We start from the raw sequence: 22700 nt of genomic DNA on the forward strand, positions 1-22700 counted from the left end.
GTTTGCAGAGTCCCATATTTTGAATGAAAATTTCCCCTAGAATCATGACCCTCAAGAATGGAAGGAGATGGTAGGGATCCTGTAGAGCAATGTTCTCATGTTACAAAGGAGAAAATAGAGACCAAGAAGATAAGGGACTAGGCTTAGGTCCCATTGCTGGTTAGTGGAGAAACGAGACTAGAGCTGGTGTTCAGATCCTCTGGCTATTTCATTTCATCACTTGCTCCACTTCTATTTTCACGACTTTGCAGTCTACAGTGGACAGGGATGAAAGAATTAACGAAAAGCATATCCTGAGCACTCACTCTGGGAGCCTGAGTCCTAGACAATGCTGCCTGAGAAGTGCTAATTGGAAAAATGTAACCACTCTCCAAAAGTCTGGAGTATGGCTATTTCTAGAGGGCCACCCAGGTGCCGGGCATTTCATGTTATTATACTTAATTCTTGCATACCTATTAGGATGGTATAATAAAACCTGTTTTATAGATGAGAAGGATATGGAGATGCAAAGAGGTTAAGTCACTCTCTTACGATTGCCTAGTTAGTGAAGGCCACGCTGAGTTGCAAGCCCATTGTGTGTGATGCCCCAGTCCTGCGGTCTTCCTGCTTGACCATGTTACTTTTAAGACATATACACAGATATATGATAACAACTACGGATGGCAACTTCCTTTATCTACATGAATGCTTCTGTTTTGATTGGCATCCAGAGCTAGAGGCATTGTATTGTGGCCTGGCTGATTAACTTAAACCAATAAAGAAAAGGTCTTATTCAGAATGACTGGGGCCATGAAGCTGTGTCATAGTTCCAAGAAAAGAGAGGATCAGTCATCTGGTGCTACTCTGCCCGCCTTCACTGATGATGTAACTCTTGAGAGAGAGTAGGTTTTATGTCAAATGTTTAAAAGTTTATACTTAAAGTGTGAATTTTCCCAATGGAAGAATACAATTTAATAGGACAGTGGTCCTGAAGAAATGCCTTATTACTGGTAGATAATTTAAAACCGAAATTAATTTTTCCCATTGCCCTATTTTTAGCAATTCTTTTGGAAAACAGGAGGAAGCAAATTAATTGCTCAGAACCTACATTAGAGTGCTTTTTATTTTTATTTTTTAAATGTATGTTTATTTTTAATGAATGGCTCATCATTAATTGTTTTTATTCTTAAAATGGAAGAGTTTAACAAAATAAAGAGTTTGTTAGCACACATTGAGAAGATGGTAGTGGAAGAAGTTTCTTTCTGCCACACACGCCCATAGAGAAATCGAATCCTAAAAGTAAATAGAAACTTGCTTTTAGTATGACTTAATATTAACTATTTTCTTTCAGTGAATGGAAGAATTGAACACAAAAAGAATTTTTAAACCTATATTAAGAAAAATTTATTGGAAGAAGATTCTTTTTTCCCCAACTTTTCTTTTAATTTTGGGAGTACATGTACAGGTTTGTTACGTGGGTAAATTGCATGTCATAGGGGTTTATTGTACAAATTATTTGGTCACTCAGATAATAAGCTTAGTACTTGATAGGTAGTTTCTTGATCCTCATCCTCTTCCATCTTCCACACTCAAGTATGCCCCAGGTGCCTATTGTTCCCTTCTTTGTGTCCATTTGTACTCAATATTCAGCTCTCACTTATAAGTGAGAACATGTGGTATTTGGTTTTCTGTTCTTGCATTAATTTGCTTAGAATAATGGCCTCCAGTGCCATCCATGTTGCCGCAAAGTGCATAATTTCATTCTTCTTTATGGCTTTGTAGTAATCCATGGTGTATATGTACCATTATCCAGTCCACTGTTGACGGGCATTTTGGTTGATCGCATGTCTTTATTATTGTGAATAGCACAGCAATGAACATATGAGTGCATGTGTCTTTTTGGTAGAACAATTTATTTTCTTTTGGGTACATACCCAGTAATAGGATTGCTGGATTGAATAGTAGCTTTGTTTTAAGTTCTTTGAGAAATCTTCAAACTGCTTTCCACAGTGGCTGAACTAATTTATATCTCCACTAACAGCATATAAACATTCCCTTTTCTCTGCAACATTGCCAGCATCTGTTATTTTTTGACTTTTTAATAATAGCCATTTGGACTGGTGTAAGATGGTATCTCATTGTGGTTTAATTTAGTGGTCCCTAACCTTTTTGGCACCAGGAACTGGTATCATGGAAGACAGTTTTTCCACAGACTGAAGGTAGGGGATGGTTTTGGGATGAAGCTGTTCCACTTCAGATCATCAGGCATTAGATTCTCATTAGGAGCACTCAACCTAGACCCCTCACACACACAGTTCACAATAGGGTTCACGCTCCCATGAGGATCTACTGCTGCCACTCAGCTGATAGGAGGTGGAGCTCAGGTGGTAATGCTCGCTCACCTTCTGCTGCATGGCCTGCTTCCTTACAGGCTATGGATGGGTACTGGCCTGTGGTCTGAATGGGTGGATCTCTGGTTTAATTTATATTTATCTAATGATTAGTGATGTTCAGCATTTTTTCATGTGCTTGTTGGCCATGTGTATGTCTTCCTTTGGGAAGTGTCTGTTCATGTGCTTTGCCCATTTTTAATGGGATTGTTTTTTGCTTGTAAATTTAAGTTTCTTATACATGCCAAATATTAGAACTTTGTCAGATGCATAGTTTGCAACTATATTCTCCCATTCTATTTTGTCAGTTTATTATAGAGTGCTTTTTAGAAGATGGATCTTCAACAAGAGCAATGAAGTCCTGTACGTACATTGAAAATCATCATATAGTTGCTTTTGATGTCTACTTCTACATTCCTCTTTATGTGGGCTCAACCATTCCAGCCAATTTGTGTCATTTAAAGCTCCAGGTGCTACAGTCCCTAACTGTAGCTCTTCCATTTTTTAGTTCAAACTCTCTTTGAGGAGGTAAGGCCATTGGACCCAATAGGTGAGGCATCATGGCTACACATCATTTGAAGAATTGGTACTGGTTGTGAATAAACCAATATGTACTTGGCACTTCAGGGTTTCATACTTAACTTCAATTTTACCTCTTACCTCATACTGTATTAGTGGTAAGACATTCTGTCAGATACCTTCCTGCATGTTTCCCTAGAAGGAGCTAGCTCTGCCATAAGCTACTATACTACTCTGCTTATAATTAGTACTTACATAATTTGCTCTTTGTCTTGGTATGATACTATTGTCAAAAGGGAGAGGATTTCTTGACAAGGTGATTGAGGTGGTGCAATGTACAATCTGGCTTTTGGCAAAACCATTTGTTCAAACTATGGCTTGGTTCTTGCAATCATGTGATTGCAAAATACTCAACAGTGCTCTTGCTGTCTTTCTATTTTTCTGCCTCTCCACACTGTATAGGTAGGTGTTTTTTCCTAAGTTTGAAAACTTAATATTTTATTTTTCTGACCAACCTTGATTTCTTTCCCCCCTCATTAAACTTGATCTCCTTTTGCTGAGATAAACTGCCCTTGCATTCACTGATCATATCTCATACGTTCCTGGCTCAAAATGATACAGGGGAGAAGTGAGGAAAGAAAAAAGGAAGAGATTGGATGCACTACAAAATTGGAAATCAGGTCAAGGGAGAATAAGTTTTCTGGGCAGCTAAACTCACGTGGTTCCAGATTCTTTCTAGACTATCCAGATTTATGGATGGGCAACGAGATGTAAAACTTTAAAAAGCTATAGAAAGGAAAAAAATGGCCATACTGACGTAGAAGAATCAAGGTTATCTTTGATTCTTTCTCTTTCTCCTCCTGTGTAGTCTTCCATTTATTCCTTCATTTAAAAAACATCATTGAGTGCCGTAACCCAGGCATGCTAGGCCCTTGGGTGCCAGATGCATGAGGCATAGGCTCAGTATCTACAGGGAAGCAAGCCAGTCACCGTATCACGTTGCTTGATTCTGTCCTGTATCTCAACAGATCCCCTCCCATTCGTTCCAGGTGCCCCGCTATAGGCCCTTATTACATTTCACTTGCATTTTTTTCAACTACCCCTAATTGACATATCTGCCTGCAGTTATTTTACTTTGACTCCAACTCTGCCACTGGAGTATTTATTCCAAAGCACAGAATGAATCATGCTGTAACTCCGCTTATATGTCTGAAATGACTCCCATGAGAGACTGGTTCTGAGTTCCCACTCCAGCTTTGCTTTTCCATATCCCAGCACATCCTACAAGTCAGCTACTCCAGAGCCAACCAGGAGGTCTGTATTTTGTGTTTTGTTCCTTCTTTCTCTTCTTTCTGAAATGCTCTTCCTTCTTTTTCCTGCCATGTATTAGAGTTCTCCAGTGAAACAGAACTAATAGGACACACACACACAGATACACACAGACAAACATTTGTTTGCTTATCATAAATAATTGCCACACATGACTGTGTGAAAGCTGGCAAGTTTGAAATTTGCAGGCAGGCCAGCAGGCTGGAAAGGCAGGTGAGTTGATACCAACATCTTGAATTTAAACTCCTCTGGGCAGCAGGATGCAAGCATGGACAGGGTCTCTTCATTGCAGTCTTGAGGAGAATCCATATTCTTGGAGAGACCTCAGTCTTTGCTCTTAAGGCCTTCACCTGATTGTGAGAATCACTCACATTGTGGAGGTTGTATAAGTCTGTTTTCATGCTACAGATAAAGTCATACCTGAGACAGGGAGGAAAAAGAGATTTAATTGTATTTACAGTTCCACATGGATGGGGAGGCCTCAGAATCATGGTGGGAGGTGAAAGGCACTTCTTACATGGTGGCAGCAAGAGAAAATGAGAGAGAAGCAAAAGTGGAAGCCCGTGATAAACCCATCAGATCTCATGAGACTTATTCATTATAATGAGAATAACGTGGGAAAGACTGGCCCTTATGATTCACTTGCCTCCTCCTGGGTCCCTCCCACAACACTTGAAAATTCTGGGAGATACAATTCAAGTTGAGATTTGGGTGGGCACACAGCCAAATCATATCGTTCCACCTCTGGTCCCTCCAAATTTTATGTCCTTACATTTGAAAACCAATCATACCTTCTCAACAGTACCCTAAACTCTTAACTCATTTAAACATTAACCCCAAAGTCCACAGTCCAAAGTCTCATCTGAGACAAGGCAAGTCCCTTCAACCTATGAGTCTGTAAATCAAAAGTAAGCTAGTTGCTTGCTAGATACACAGTGAGGGTACAGGTATTGGGTAAATACAGCTATTCCAAACGGTAGAAATTGGCCAAAACAAAGGGGTTATGGGGCCCATGCAAGTCTGATATCCAGAGGGGGAGTCAAATTTTAAAGCTCCAAAATCATCTCCTTTGCCTCCAGGTCTCACATCCAGGTCAGGCTGATACAAGAGGTGGGTTCCCGTGGTCTTGGGCAGCTCTGCCTCTGTGGCTTTGCAGCCTCCCTCCTGGCTGCTTCCATGGACTGGCATTGAGTGTCTGTGGCATTTTCAGGTGCATGGTGCAAGCTGCAGGTGGATCTACCATTCTGAGATCTGGAGGACAGTGGCCCTTTTCTCACAGTTCCACTAGGCAGTGCCCCAGTAGGGACTCTGTGTGGGGGCTCCAGACCCACATTTCCCTTCCACACTGCCCTAGCAGAGGTTCTCCATGAGGGCCCTGCCACTGCAGCAAATTCTGCCTGGGCATCCAGGTGTTTCCACGTATCTTTTGAAATCTAAGCAGAGGCTCTCAAACCTTAATTCTTGACTTCTGTGCACTTACAGGCTTGCCACCATGTGGAAGCTGCCAAAGCTTGGAGCTTTCACCCTCTGAAGCCACAGCCCAAGCTGTAAGTTTGGCTGGGGTGGCTGGGACACAGAGCACCAAGTCTCTAGGCTGCACACAGCACAGGGACCCTGGGCCTGGCCCATGAAACCACATTTTCCTCCTGGGCCTCCAAGCATGTGATGGGAGGGGCTGATGGGAAGGTCTCTGACATGGCCTGGAGACATTTTCTCCATGGTCTTGATGATGAACAGTGGGCTTCTTGCTACTTATGCAAATTTCTGCAGCTGGCTTGAATTTCTCCCCAGAAAATGGGTTTTTCTTTTCTATCGCATAGTCAGGTTGCAGATTTTCCAAACTTTTATGCTCTGCTTCCCTTATAAAACTGAAAGCTTTTAACAGCACCCAAGTCACATCTTGAATGTTTTGCTGCTTAGAAATTTCTTCTGCCAGTTACCCTAAATCATTTTTCTCAAGTTCAAAGTTCCACAAATTTCTAGGTCAGGGGAAAAATGCTGCTAAATCTCTTTGCTAAAACAACAAGAGTCACCTTTACTCCATTTCCCAACAAGTTCCTCATCTCCATCTGAGACCATCTCAGCCTGGATTTTATTGTCTGTATCATTATCAGCATTTTGGGCAAAGCCATTCAACAAGTCTCCAGGGAGTTCCAAACTTTCCCACATTTTCCTGTCTTCTTCTGAGTCCTCCAAACTGTTCCAACCTCCACCTGTTACCCAGTTCCAAAGTCGCTTCCATATTTTTGGGTATTTTTTCAGCAATGCCCCACTCTATTGGTACCAATGTACTGTATTAGTCTGTTTTCATGTTGCTGATGAAGACATACCTGAGATGGGGAAGAAAAAGAGATTTAATTGGACTTACAGTTCCATATGTCTGGAGAGGCTTCAGAATCATGGCAGAAGGCAAAAGGCACTTCTTACATGGTGGTGGCAAGAGAAAATGAGAGAGAAGCAAAAGCAGAAACCCCTGATAAACCCATCAGCTCTCGTGACACCTATTCACTATCACGAGAATAGCATGGAAAAGACTGGTCCTTATGATTCAATTACCTCCCTCTGGGTCCCTTCCACAACATGCAGAAATTCTGGGAAACACAATTCAAGTTGAGATTTGGCTGGGGACACAGCCAAACCATATCAGAGGGTAATGTACTTTGCTCAAAATTGGCTGACTTAAATTTCAATCACATCTAAAAATACCTTCATGGCGGCATCCAGACTGCGGGTTGACCAAAGAACTGGGCAGCATAGCTTAGCAAAGTTGACACACAAAATTAACAATCCTATGCCTCATAAACATAACCCCCTTCAAGAATTGGGTCAAATATGACCTCCTTTGCAAGGTTTCTTCCTCAGCCTCATGTGGAAAGTGCTAAAAAGCTGTGTGGTAGCTCAAGGAACAGCAATGCCCCTAGGGCAGCAGTGTGCTCAGTCTGGGGATAAGGAGTATAGGAGTCTTAACAATTTGGAATTTCACCAGGAAAAAAGAGATGTGAAAAGTCTTCCAGACAGGGGAAGAAGCGGTTGCAGGAACAGAGTCACAAAACCAGATGAGTGTGAGGGAACTGCCAGTGTGGAAACAGAGGTCAGTGGTAAAGACAGGATAGGCAAGAGGAGATGGGAATGGTAGCCTGGGCCAGGTCACCCAGGGTCCTATTTGCTTCCTCATGCTGCCACCACAAAGTCCCCAAAGTTGGAGCTGCAAACAACAGATTTTATTCTCTCACAGTTCTGGAGATCAGAAGTCCAAAATCGAGGTAGGTGCAGGGCTAGTTCCCTTGGGAGACTCTGAGTGAGAATCCCCTCTGTTCCTGTCTGGTAGCTTCTGATGGCTGTTGGCAACCCCCGGTGTTCATTGGCTTGGGGCTGCCTTCTCATTCCAGTCTCTGCCTCCATGCTCCATCTTCACATGGATTGCTTCTCTCTGTTCATCTCTGAATTTCCTTTTCTGTGCCTAATAAGGATGCTTGCCATCATATTGGAGTCCTGCCCTAATGCAGGAAGATCTTACTTCAAGATACTTCCCTTAATTATAGCTACAAAAACTCTTATTCCAAATAAAGTCACATTCTGAGGTTCCCGGTGAGCATATCTTTTGGGGGTCATGATTCAACCCACCATAGCCTTCTAGGAAAAATAATAAATTTGGATCTGAGCCTGCATTCATGGGCCACAGATCCAGATTCCAGGCAGCCTCTGTTAATGAGTCAAGAGGGCCAGAGGTGCCTGAAGCCCCTGAACTGACCAGAGTGGTGACTTCATCTAAATGGGGCAGCCTCTGCTTGGCTCTGGAAGGAATGTGGGCCAACCTTATTACATCTTTTCAATTTTTAAAGGAAAGTCAGATTTCTAGAATTTTACATGAAACTCTCTATGATTTGGAAACAACCTCAGATTAAAACAAAAATGAGACTAAAATCACAATATGAATCCAAGAAACACATCTATTGGCTGGAAATGGCTCATGGAGCCCCCTCCTGTACCCCTCCTGTTTGGAGGGGATGATAAGCCCTGTAGGGGATGATAAGCCCTGAAAGAGCATGAAACACAGGGATACTGGCCCCAGACTGCTGTATCAGAGGGTGGCCTGGGTGTTAGGGTGGAGGATAGACTGAAGGGAGTGAGCCTGGGAGCTGGAAGTAGGAAGCCTTCACAGTAGATCAGGGAAGGGTATGTGGATTAGTCCATTTTCATACTGCTATGAAGAAATACTTGAGACTGGGTAATTTGTAAACAATAAGAGATTTAATGGATTCACAGTTCCACATGACTGGGGAGGCCTCACAGTCATGGTGGAAGGTGAAGGAGGAGCAAAGGCATGTCTTACATGGCGGCAGGCAAGAGAGTGTGTGCAGGGGAACCGCCCTTTATAAAACCATCAGATCTCGAGCCTTATTCACTATCATGAGAGCAACATGAGGAAACTCGCCCCCATGATTAAATTACCCCCACCACAGATGGGGGTTATATGGGCTACAATTCAAGATGAGATTTGGGTGGAGACACAGCCAAACCATATCAGTGTGTGAAAGTTAACTCAGGATGTGGTAGCCCCTAACCCATTGTTGAGCCCCATATGAAGGCTTACAGAATGAAAGCATGAATTAAGGGAGGCTTAAAAAATCTGCTATGTGAGGCCAGGCGCGATGGCTCAAGCCTGTAATCCCAGCACTTTGGGAGGCCGAGACGGGCAGATCATGAGGTCAGGAGATCGAGACCATCCTGGCTAACATGGTGAAACCCCGTCTCTACTAAAAAGAATACAAAAAACTAGCCAGGCGAGGTGGTGGGCGCCTGTAGTCCCAGCTACTCAGGAGGCTGAGGCAGGAGAATGGCATGAACCCGGGAGACGGAGCTTGCAGTGAGCCCAGATCGCGCCACTGTACTCCAGCCTGGGCGACAGAGTGAGACTCCGTCTCAAAAATAAAATAAAATAAAATAAAATAAAATAAAATCTGCTATGTGAAATAATAAAATCTATGGAGGCTAAAGTTTTTTTCCTATAGAATTATTTCAAATATCAAAGAGTTCCTTTTTCTCTTTCAGGAGCTACATTTATCAACTACCACTCTGCTTTCATTTTCAAATAAAAAAATAGAACCATATACACAAATAATTAAATTAATATAGCTTATTATGACAAAATAATTTCTTTTAACTTTGTGGACAGCACCACATTTTATATTAAGCTGCTAATACTATAACCATATGATTTCAAAATCATCCAAGCTTGAAAAATTATTGTCTCTGACATTCACAATGATCAAAGCAACCCCAATTATAATATTATATTAACCAAGCTAAAAAATAGTATTACAATTTCTAACCTTTCTGAACTGTAATTAGTCATCTAACTATGTATCCAAATTTATTGGAAATGTTTGCATAGTTAATTAATTATGATTTATTTAAAAGTATTTCATTTGTAAAACTTAGCACTCCTTAGCCTAAAAATCAAATTGCCAAGTGATAAATTTAATTTTAAAATATCTTCTTTAAATCATGTTAAGTTATAACACACGTCTTTAAACAAGACATAGAAGACAATGTTGAAAAAACACAATTCTTTCTCTTTTAAAAAATTGAACTTTAAAAATGGGATGGGGGTTAAATTTGAGGAATCTGATAACTTAAATGAAAAGGCACTTGAAGACACTCAACGTCTCCTTCAGAACAATTTACTAAATAGTGATCCAGCAAGGCAGTGCCTCTAAGAAGTGCTTGATACACACCTAGAGAAAAAGCTTTCAGGCCTGTAGCTTCTAGTAAGCTTTAAAAGGTGTATTTATGTATGAGGTGAAGTCACATTATCTAGAATGCAGTAAATGCTCATTGAGTCACCGAGAATTTAACTATCATGTTAAAGGTAAAAATATTACAGAACATACATTAAATGTTTAAAAATCATTTGAAATAATGACCAAAAATTAAACCGGATATACATCTACATGAACTCCAGTTTCTAGGTGAAAAATTGAGGCAAGTATTCAGATGTCTGCAAATACCAAAATATCTGGATGAAGAAAGCTTCCAGATGTTACCTGGATTTTCTGAACTGTGGAAGTTTACTTTTTGAGACTTCTGGTCACGGCTGTGACCTTCATGGGTACAAGGAGCTCCACTACTACTTAAAATACATAGATATGCCAGTTATAATATTTGTAAATATCAAGGACTACATAACCAGGTTTATGACAAGAATGGAAAACTCTAGGTTCCCAAATGCAGAGTGTATACAAAGCAGTAGGGATGCGTGGGGGTTCCAGGATGGAACTCTACCTTAAGAACCACAGGTTAGAGAACATTCCCCAGGCATACCCACGGCATGATACCAGGTTTCCAGCCTGTTGGAAGAAGCTGTGAAATCACTGCCCTTTCTATTAATAGGAATAAAAAAATCTTTGCTTGTAAGCCTGGGAGAGAATGGTTCATTCTTTATTGTGGGAGGAAACAGAATTACCTTGAGAATTGTAACCCTAAACTTACCTGAAAGGTGATGTAACATAGAGCCACAAATTTATGTAAAAATGGTTCCTAACTAGGGGCTTGGCAGAAGCACTGGTAAATATCTCATGCAACGTAGAGCTCTACTGTTGAGTTTCCCTTAAGACAGAGATGACCTCACATATAGAAATTTTAATACATACAAGGTTCAGTACAAAGCAAGACAGTCCATAGACAATACATAGGTACTGTCTAAATGATCAGGAATAATAGAGCAATAACTATACAGAGAGGAATTATTGCAAGTTATTTTTTTAAAAAGTAATTTGCCTACATTTTGAGGCCTATGCTATAAGAATAAAAAGAAGTAAAATATAATTTTAGTGGAAATACTTTTGTCAAAACTGTTGTGTGTATTGAAGGATAAAGAAAAATGAATGTTTACATTAATGTTATTGAGAACTCAGGTTTTCTGCCTGGGGGAAAAAAGATACACAAGTGAGATCAATGAAGCTAAGTAGAAATTTTATAATTATGGGTTTAAAAGAGAAGTATCAGTAAAAACAATAATATATTTTATTTAAAATACTATTTTATTTTTTAAAATTTAATTTGATTTAGTTTTAAGTTCTGGGATGCATGTGCAGGATGTGCAGGTTTGTTACATCAGTAAATTTGTGCCATGGTGGTTTGCTGCACCTATCGACCCATCACCTAGGCATTAAGCCCCACATGCATTAGCTATTATCCTGATGCTCTCCTTTCCCCCAAGATTATTTTCTATGTTCACTGAAAATGTCCAGAAAAAATAAGAACAACCAAGTGCCGAAGAGCAATGAACATCCCTTGGCTCACGTTGTGGTTTCTAAATGCCATTTATTGGTAAAAGAAACCACAAATCCATGGAGAAATGACTGAGTCTAAGATTGCAGCAGGAAGTTTATAAGAGCCTAGAATATTTAGTCACATTAGAAAGCAAGGAAGCTGGCAAAGACTCCAAGTAACATGTCAAGGAGCCTGAAGATCAAATTGAAAAAGTTACCACTGGCCAGATACAGGATAATTTGAGGACCAGTAGAGATAATAACATATCAAATAAGCTTAAATGCATGAGTTCATAAAGATACTAAAAAACAAGCACTTCGTTAGTCACTTTTGGAAGCTGTTGGGGTGCCAACTTATTTTGGAAACTGATAAATAAATGGAAAAAATCAAACATTTTAACATTTTTGTGTTATCTTTCTGTTTGAACTGTACCTGGGGTAAGCAGATAATTGGCAAAGAGAATTTCTCTTTTTAGGTGTACTGTAGTCAAGCTTATGATCTCGAAAGAAATAATTAAGAATGATCACTTTGCAGCCCCTAACCCTAACCCTAACACTAATCCCAACTTCAGTGGACCTAGGAAATTTATCATCATTGGCCGCTAACACCACAAACAGAAATTCAATCAGACATTATGATTTTTTAATTGTGCATAATATTTTGAAGTATTTTGCTAAATAAAATATTAAAACTTCATTTGATTGGGCTTCTATATCTAACCATAAATTGGGTATAAAGGATATTTAAAATAATATCCAGATGCACTTAGAAAATTCTAGTCTATGAAATGCTTTGTAGGACAGCCTACTTAGTTTCTTCAAACAACAAAGCACAGTTCAAAAGTTTGAGGAAATCTCTAGATTAAAAGAAACAAGAGATATTAAGTAGTTTCGGTGTATTGATTTAATGAAAATCTAACTGGAAAATAAAATCATAAAAAATTTTGAGAGAGTAAAGCAAATTGGACACTGAGTGAATCTGCTAACATTAAATAATTTAAAAATATCTTCAGGGATGGCAATGTTAGGTTATATTTTAAAAAGAGTCCTTATCTTTTAGAAATACGTATGGAAATATGCATAGACGCAATGACACAATGTCTGAGATTTACTTCAAAATAATCAAGGGGTAAAAGGAAGTAGGTAGAGATAAATGAATACAGATTGGAACAGAATTTATTGCTTTTGAATCTGGGACAGGCACATAGGGATACATAATATTATCCTCTCCAATATTTTCCACAATAAAAAATTCTAGAAAAAGAAATAATAGATGTGAAAGAGACTTTAAGGTAAACATGTTTAAAATAGAGTTATAAGAGGAAGATAGTCATTAAATGAGAACATGACATAATGAAACATAAGACAAAATAATAAAGATAAAAGCAACTAACTCAAAAACATAGATATTTTTAAAGCATCAGAGTATACTATCAACAACTCTATAACACTTAGAGCACTAGATAAAATATGTTATTTTCCCGAAAAATAGGGATTAGAGCAGTGTATTCAAGGAGAAATAGAAGATGCGAGTAGAACAGTAATGAATAAAGACATGCATTGATAATCAAGTCTACCCTGTTCTTTTCTAATTCAGTGATCAGATGACAGGCCCGGTAGTTTTACAAGAGGTTTATGTAAACTTTAGAAGAGGTCTCCCTCATAAAAGTAATTCCATGCTAGTATAATGTTGATAATCAAACTAGATAAGGAAAATACAAGAAAAGGAAATCATAGACAATTTCATTTTGAAACCATGTAAAAGTCCTAAAATATGAACAAACTGAATATAAGAGTACGTAGCAAAATCTGTTAGGGCCAACTAGTGTTTATTTGAGGAATGCAAGGATTTTTGCAGCCATAAAAAGGAACGAGGTCATGTCCTTTGTAGGGACATGGATGGAGATGGAAGCCATCATCCTCAGCAAACTAACACAGGAACAGAAAACCAAACACCGCATGTTCTCACTTATAAGTGGGAGCTGAACAATGAGAAGTCATGGATACAGAGAGGGGAACAACACACACTGGGGCCTGTTGGGGGAGGGCAGGCGGGTGAGGACAGCATTCAGAAAAACAGCTAATGCTTGCTGGGCTTAATACCTAGGTGATGGATTGACAGGTATACCAAACCACCATGGCACACATTTATCTATATAACAAACCTGCACATCCTGTGGAAGTTAAAATTTTTTTTAAAAAATAAACAAACAAAAAAGAAAAGTCTCTAATATTATGTACTACATTAGTAAATTCAGATCAAAATTCATATGTTCATCTCAATAGATGGAGAAAAACCATTCTGCAAAACAATACTTATTTATGATAAAAATTCTGGCCGGGCGCGGTGGCTCAAGCCTGTAATCCCAGCACTTTGGGAGGCCGAGACGGGCGGATCACGAGGTCAGGTGATCGAGACCATCCTGGCTAACATGGTGAAACCCCGTCTCTACTAAAAAATACAAAAAAAAAAACTAGCCGGGCGAAGTGGCGGGCGCCTGTGGTCCCAGCTACTCGGGAGGCTGAGGCAGGAGAATGGCGTGAACCCGGGAGGTGGAGCTTGCAGTGAGCTGAGATCCGGCCACTGCACTCCAGCCTGGGCGACAGAGCCAGACTCAGTCTCAAAAAAAAAAAAAAAAAAAAAAAAAAAAAAAAAAAATTCTTAATAAAGTAGGATTAGAGTCAAGCCCTTAAATGAAAGAAAATCATCTAACAAAAAGGTATATTAAACCTTATACTTGATGATAAAATTTAAAAACATTCCCATTAAAGCACTGCATAAGGCATGGATGTTCACTGTAACCATTTAGCCTTGTTCTCACGAACCTAACCAACAAGATGAGACAAGAAATAAAACCGCAATGTATAGAATTGTAAAGAAAAAGATAGACTGCAGATGATTATCTAAATATATGATCCAAGAGAATCAACTGACAAAATATTATACCTACTACAAAATTTTAGGAAAGTTACTACATAAAATAATAATGTAGACAAATTAATAGATTTTCTATTTCTAAAATATATTCAATTAGTATTTCCCATTTACAATGACAATAAAATTTCTGAGGTAACCAGGAACAAAATGAAAAGATGAGGCTAGGCATGGCGACTCAGCCCCATAATGCCAATGCCTTTGAAAGGCTGAGGCAGAAGGATTGCTTGAGGCTGAGAGTTGGACACAGGCCTAGACAACATAGTGAGACCCTGTCTCTAAAAAATCAAATCAAAACAAAACAAAACAAAAAGATGTGTTAGACTCTTATGGAAAATTTTGTTGAAGAAAATTGAGGTAGAATTAAAGTAATCAAGAGATAAACCATTTTTATGAATGGGAAGACTAACAACCATAAAAACCAATTTTCCCCAAATCAATCTTTAGATTCAATACAATTGCAATCAAAATCCCACCACTATGTTTTTGAAATTTCATTAACAGGTTAAAAAATTAGTATGAAAAAGTAAAAGTCCAAAAATATCTGTGACAATTCCAAAAACAAAATTAAACAGGAGAAATAGACAAAAGCAAAGAAGGGATAACTGTTGGATCAGGTACCAAGACTTGATATAAAGCTTTATATATAAAAAACTCATATATAACATAAAACTATGTGGTTTTGGGACACAAATAAATTGCTGAATAGTACAGAATATAACGTCTAGAAGCAGATTCATTGTATGTGAAAACTTATATGAGAGATTGCAGAACAGAGGGCAGAAGAGGGATTGTTGAATCCACATTAAAAAATACATGGCTTTCATTATGGGAAAAATATCATTAGGTCCCTTCCTCACACCATGTACAGATCAATTCTGTGGGATTAAATGTCTTAAGTTAAAAAGCAAAATTTTGAAATTATTGCATTAAAATACAGAAGATAGATTCATCTGGAAATACAAAAAGATGTCTTAAGCAAGATACAAAAAACACAACTCTAAAGAAGATTTATAATATACATAAGATACATAAATTTGACCATATGGAAATTAAAGTTCTAATATATACACTAATAAGTGCCATATGCAGTTAAAATAACGTGAAAATTGAAAGAAAAAAATTAACATATTTAACTGGCATAGGATTTGTATCTTTAATATAAGGAAGACATAAAAAAGTTCTAGAAATCTATAAGAAAGATACAAAGAACCTTCTAGAAAACTAGACAAAACTGGGCAACTTTGAGAAGAGAAAATCAAATTGGTCAACACATGTAAAAGGAAATTTAACTTTATTAATAATCAGAGAAATAAAGCTGAAGAACAGAGTACCACTTTTTCTTACCAATTTGGTGAAAATTAAAATGCCAGACTATACTGAGTTGTCAGGCAGAAAGCAAAAAACACTCTTATTATCTGCTGGTGGGAATGTTACTATAACCACTTTGGAAAGCCATTTAGTAGTATGCAGTTGATTGGGATGTTTGTGAACCCTACCACCTAGCAGTTCTGCTAGATACCTGCTTTAATGAAACTCACACATGTATTCAAGGAGATATACACAGAAAGTATATTGCAGTTTTTAAAAACAGTAATAAAATTTAAAGCACTTCATGTCCATGAATAGGAGTATGTATAAAAGGCAATTAATTCTGAGCTATGTTTTCTATTAGAATTCTTAATATTATCTTTATGATTCTTAATCAAATTCATCTCTTTTTTCTTCTTCTTGAGACAGGGGCTCACTCTGACACCCAGGTTGAAGTGCAGTGGTGTGATCTCAGTTCACTGCAACCTCTGCCTCTGAGGTTCAAGCGATTCTTGTGCCTCAGCCTTCTGAGTAGCTTGGACTACAGGCATGCGGTATCATGCCAGGCTAATTTTCAAATTAATCTTTTAACCTGGGTTTTGCCCTTGATTTTGTGTATCAAATAAATCTTCTCCCCATTTCCCTAGTCATTTTCTGTGATTGTATTTCTATATGTTCTTATGGATCCTTAAAAGGGAAAAAATTAATCAGAAATTAAAAATAATAAAGCCTTGATTTTGGAGGACAGCCCTAAATAGGAGTCCAAGACTCAGTTGAAAGAAGAAATGTATGGAGTAGATGGAGGAGGATGTGAATGGAGAAGTATTGAGCTGGTGAGTAATGAGAAGCTGTTGGAAGCTGGGGAGGTAGAGGGGTGTGTGAATTGATTTTGAAGACCAGAGGCAGTAGCCCTTTAGTACGAAGTTCTAGGCCAGGTTTTATTTTCCATTTGAAATGTAAGAATGATTGAGCAAACACTATAAATGGACATGTTTTCTCCATTAAAAATATTTTAAAAGCATATATAGCCTTTTAAATAGGGTCCTGTTGTTGACTTTTGGGTGCAAATGCTAGGAGGCTATTTTCTTCTTTGATGATGGCATGTTAATTAAGTATTCTGATTACATTACATTGTGATTACATATTGCCTTGCTTCAGTCTTTCCAAAGGCAGTGTTTTAGACGATCTTGAAGTAGTCTTTCATAAATTATCACTTAATAAAAGAAAAGAAGCGTAGCCAATTATAATTAAGTGTTCAAGAGCTAACATTTTTTTTTCTCTTTTCAAAAATAAGTACCAGGAAATTTGTGCAGCCTTGTATTCTGAGAGGCTAAAAAAAACACCCTATAGCAACTGAAAAACAACATTGTTAAATAAATGAGGTGCAAAATTTGATTTACCTTAATATTGTTACAGTCTGGTGGGGGAAAATCCACAATATTCTTCATCCTGTCACTTACAAATTAAAAAAGTATCCATTGTTTATTCCCTTCCTATAATGCCATGGCTATCAGTGCAACTGCAGATGTGGTGATTGATCTAAGCTCTTCAATGTTAAGGAGCATGTGAGCATTTGTTGCATACATGCACTGATATGGTTTGGCTCTGTGTCCCCACCCAAATCGCATCTTGAATTGTAATCTCCACTTGTGGAGGGAGGGAGGCGATTGGATCACGGGGGTGGGTTTCCCTCATGCTGTTCTGGAGATAGTGAGTGAGTTCTCATGAGATCTGATGGTTTTATAAGAGTCTGGAATTTCCCCTGCTTGTACTTAAGGTCCTTGCTTCCTCTTTGCCATCCACCATGATTGTAAGTTCCCTGAGGCCTCCCCAGCCATGTGGAACTGTGAGTCAAACCCTTTTTTCTCTATAAATTGCCCAGTCTTGAGTATATCTTTATAGCAAAGTGAAAATGAACTAATACATGCACATACATGCTAACATATTTATGTCTACTCCTTGAGGACAGGCACTATTTGTATGTATGCATGCTCCCAAGTGCATGCCCAAGTACATGAATTTTGGTTACAATAAGTTACAATTTAGGGCAGCTGGTGATACTCTTCTGCTCACCTGTCTTCAATAATTTACAAACTTTCACTTATGTGTAAATTTAGGATGCTTTATTATGCAGCTAATTTATGAGAAAATGTCAAACTGTTGGTAATTGCTCTAGTAAATCATTATATAGGTTTATGTCATTGTGTCCATTCAGTTTGGGGTCACTTAAGAAGGTAGGACAGAAGCGTCATTCAGGTTCAGGGTTAGTTTAAGCAAAATTAATTTTCTGTCTAGTGGTCTGTCCGGATTATGCTGGATTGCTAATTAAATTTCAGGAGTATATAGTTAGCCAAGTAAATGATGTTAGCCAAGAATAATTTTGGAAATTTTCAACAGGATACTCCTGAATATTCTAGTAGAAATGACAATGTAGTTAGTTTTGTGTTGTTATTTAGTCTTAAATCTTTATGTATGGCATTTTCTTTTGTTTGAGTAGCCATAGGGCTTGATTATTTGGTTATTCTGTATTGCCAGCCATAATGCTTTTGCGGTGGGATTGATAATTTACAGGTGGGAGACAGCCGAGTTAGGCACACAGTCAGCTGGAGTCTGCAGCTTGGTTTCTTGTGAATCCTGGCTCAAAGTTTAGCTGGACGAATTCAGCTAAAGTATGAATCTTCCCAGGCCTCAGTTTCCATAGCTGGGATAGAGGGGATATTTACAATACATACCTTACAGATTGACTATGAGGATACACAGAAATGATATACATCAATCCCTGGGCATAGTGCAGCAGAGGTCCATAAAACACATTAATTATTGTGACTGAAAATTCCTCTCATGTGAAGGAAACCAGAATAATCACTCCAAAACATGCCAAAACTTGGACATAAGGATTATTTTGAGCTGAAGGCAATCCAGAAGAAGCAGATATAAGAGCTTCTTTTTCTCCGCTTATTTGCCTAAAAGCAGGACATAAATTTTCAAAGTTGTCTTTTCTCTCCTCTCTACCAGGAAGGACAAGAGTTAATCACCAGTGAGAACTTATCTGCTTGAAATTGACACCAGAGGAATCTATGTAATAAACTCTACTAACTAGTCCTTATCTACCATTAGTTTCTCATACATTTGCCAGCCCACATGTGCTGCCACCGGAAGCCTAAAACCACTTTCCTTTGTCTTATCATTTCCCTACAAACTTACTGTTCTTTGTTGAAGGTGCTGCATAAGCCACAGTTCCAAGCCACATCTTTGCTCATTCCTAGAATTTCTCCCACACATATATGAGATATACATGTTAATAAGCATCTCTTTGTTTTTCTCTTGTGAATCTTTCTTTGTTACACGGGCCCCAGCTGAGAACTTAGAAAGGTTGAAGGAAAGATCTTTTTCCTCCTCTATACATGCAACAGAAATCCCCATGTTTCCTTGGTAAGATGGCCCGGAGACTTGGTGGTAGAGTCCTTCCCTGCAGCCTATGGCAAGAATCCTGACTCGGCTGCATATTTGAATCACTTTTGAAGTTTTTTAAAAATGTAAAGATGCCGCGTAGACTTAAAAATTCATTAGATCAGAATTTCTGGCATTTGGCTAGGGTGTCTATTTCTTCAAGCATCTTGAAGTGATTCTAATGAGCAGCCAATGTCGAAAGCTACTATCAAATAAAGACATTCCTTTAAAGAAAACTAAATTTTTTGGCTGTGACTTTTGGAGATGCAGGGGTAGGGGGTAGGATATCTATGTACTTCAATTCACTGAAAAGCACCTAGGAAAATAACCTACAATCCCTGCTTTCATTTTCTCACTTACCATCCTTTTTCAGGTTAGTGCAGTTGTTTCCACCCCTGCCATGGCACACTTCACAGATGGCTTTCTAGTTACAGAATCTATTAACCCGTGTGGTTGGTCACTCTCTTCTTTGCTTCCTCTTTCCTTGATTTTAGTGGCAGCTTCATCTGGTTCCCATTCAATTTCTCTAAATTGTTCCTTATCAGTTTCCTTCATGGACTCCCCTGCCTTTGTCCCTTAAATGTTGGGATTCCAAAGGTTTTATTCTAGACCCTTTTTTTGTCTTATGCTACATGTTCTCCATCAGTAATCTCAGCCATCCCCACGGATCACCCACATGCTGATACTCTGGAATGTTCTAGTAGAAATGACAACATAGTAGTCATTTCAGAACTCGAAGCTGAGTTCACATGATGATGCGTCCAAACCTCAATTTCTAGTCCAGAACTTTACCTTGAGCACTAGCTTTTGAATTACCAAGTTTATTGTTGTCATTATTGCTGTGTACCTGGGATAGTTCCTAAAGGGGCTTACTTACTTGTTTTGATTAAGTGAATCTACCAATAGACAAATGGTCACAAGGCTAACATCAGACCAAACAGTTTGGGTTTGATCTTAGAGGCAGTTAAAAATCATAGGTAAATTTTAAAGCAGCAGACTGAAATGATTATAGATGTATTGTTGGAAAGATAACTCGAGCCAGAGTTTAAGAGATGGATTATAGGGGAGGCAGATCATAAAGAGACAAGATATAAACATGGCAGAGCTAATATTTATTGAGTTTGAAGGGGACTAAAATATTCTACCCCCAAAATATGTCACTTTGGCATAAGAATCATTTCGAGCACTTATTTTGAGGCAATTGAGTAGCAGTTGCCTACTGCTACTCAAATAGCAGACACAGGAAAGGCTCTAAGACATAAATATGTATGGAAGTAAATATTTTCCCCCTCTTGTTAATATGTCTTTCATCAGTTTAATTTGCCAGGCACCAGTAACTGAACCTAAGAGGGTAGAGGAAGAAAAGTTTTTCTTCTCCTATCATTTCATACTATTTTCCAGGCACTGAGGTATGGACTTTACATGCACTGTCTCAATACACACACTAGCCTGTGAGAAAGATTTCATTATCATGCCCCATTCGCTAGGAGGAAGACTGAGGATTAGAGAGATTTAGTAACTTGCACGGGGTCACAAAGCAGGTTAATATTGGAGCATTAACGCCAGGAAGAACTTGTGAAACCTTGAACTAAAGGTTTGGGTGGTAGAGGAGGGAAAGGAGAAACAGATTCAAAGGTTAAAGGAACAGAACTTGGTATCATAAAGGATGGGGCGACGGTGAGGCTCGGGGGTTGAAATGGTGGTTCAGGAGCTCGAGGTTGCCATCCTGAGCACGCCCATTCATTTTGGTAGATTTAACAACTGCAAGCTTTGGCCCTACTAAATTATCTGCTTCTAGATAGAACTCATCATTTTACATAAGTTTCCATTGACGTTTTGGGACTTACTGTTCCCTGCCTCCACCTTGAAATTATCACTGTTTTCTTCCATCTGTTCACTTTACGTAAATTGTGTCAACACTTCAAGACCTGTATTTCAAGTATTATCTCTTCCATGAAACTATTCTTATAATTTTAGTCAATACCGACACTCTATTCCTTAAGATGTATTATATACATCCAAAAATTTAGGCAGGTGATCAGAAATTGTAGCTCATAGTGTTTACGTACATAAACTTCAGAACCAGAAAGACTATTGGCTCAAGTTGTTGCCTGGTGACTTGGGCAATGCTGTGTTCGGAATGTCTATGTCTCCCTTGAATTTATACGTTAAAATTCACCTCAAGGTGATGGTATTAGGAATTAGAGAATTTAGAAGGTAATTAGATCACAGTGGTAGAGCCTGAACCCTCCTGCATGGGATTAATTCCCTTATAAAGGAGACCCTAGAGAGGCCCCTTCCTCCTTCTGCCATGTGAAGTTGGAGTAAGAAGACGACTGTTTGTAAGGAAGTGGACCCTCACCGGATTCTGAATCAGTTGGCTTGTGACCTTGGACCTCCCTGCCTCCAGACCTGTGAGAAATACATTTCCATTGTCTATAAGCTACTCCATTTATGGTATTTTGTTATAGTCCTGAGTGGACTAACACAGGCAAGGTAGCTAACTGCTTTGAGCTGAGTTTTCTTAGCTGTGCAATGGGGATATCAATGACAATGAGTATGAAGTATTTGAACTTTAAATAAAGTGTATAAAATACTTAGCATCTTGCCTGACACAGTAAGCACTTACTAAATGTTGGCTGGTACTACCTTTCTTATGAAATGCTGATGTGTATCTCAGTGTCCTCATAGTGTTCTGTTTTGTACTTGCATTCTTTGGCTTCCCAGGAGCAATGCAATTATCTCAAGGGCAAGGAAAGCACTCAGCACATCTGGCAAATGACTAAACACTCAGTAAGTGCTGAATGAATGGATGATTGCACAACTTCTTTTGCTTTTCATTCAGGGGCTAGCATAATATTGGACTCATACTAGACACTTAATAAACACTACTTGAGTGTTTCAAAATTATTATTAAAAAAACAATGATGAGCATGATCTTATGCCTGATTAACCTAATTGAATGGAACTCCGAATATATTGTAACCAAAGGAATTTTCTCTAAATTTCATAGCAGCAGAACATTCTGCTGATGCCTTTTTTTGGTATCATTATTATTTGTGTGAATATCTTCATCTAGAAATTGATATTTCTTTCATATGTATGTCCTTGCTTGGACTTGAAGGATGGAGTTCTTTGGTTTGTCAAGAGGATGTAACAGAATTCCTCCCTTCCTCCCTCCCTCTGATTCCTGCTTCTCTCTCTCCCTTTTTGTCCTTTCTTCTCCATTTCACAAATGTATAGCACAGGCCTACCATGTGCAAAGCACTGTGCCAGCACTGAGGACCCAAAGAAGAAAATGAAGGTTAAAAGGAGCAAGATACAATAACCAGCTCAAGAAGCTTATAATTTGGGGTAGGGCACAAACCAGTAAATAGACAATTACAGAGCAATATAGTAGAAGAAAACACAGTGTTATGAGGCAAACCTAAGGACCACTAACTGAAGATTCATTATGTCATTTTCTGCCATTGTAGACGTATTCAAGATGTAATTCTCTTAGAGTACTAAGTT

The 22700-nt window shown here is 38.6% G+C and overlaps 1 protein-coding gene across 4 annotated transcripts in view; it reads right to left on the reverse strand.

The window, feature by feature from the left end:
* The window catches only part of LOC105478723 (NADPH oxidase 3), a 101822-nt gene extending 81959 nt beyond the window's left edge, over positions 1–19863 (reverse strand). For all 4 annotated transcript variants that reach the window (XR_985408.2, XM_011736319.2, XM_011736318.2 and 1 more), the window contains exon 1: positions 19548–19863. Coding sequence is in view for 3 of the 4 variants with exons in the window: in XM_011736319.2 (XP_011734621.2) it covers positions 19548–19550 (3 nt within the window). In the remaining variant the exon portion in view is untranslated. The remainder of the gene's footprint in view (positions 1–19547) is intronic.
* Positions 19864–22700: the final 2837 nt, after the last annotated feature.

The sequence above is a fragment of the Macaca nemestrina genome, chromosome 5 (assembly GCF_043159975.1).
Source record: "Macaca nemestrina isolate mMacNem1 chromosome 5, mMacNem.hap1, whole genome shotgun sequence".
Classification (NCBI taxonomy): Eukaryota; Metazoa; Chordata; class Mammalia; order Primates; family Cercopithecidae; genus Macaca; species Macaca nemestrina.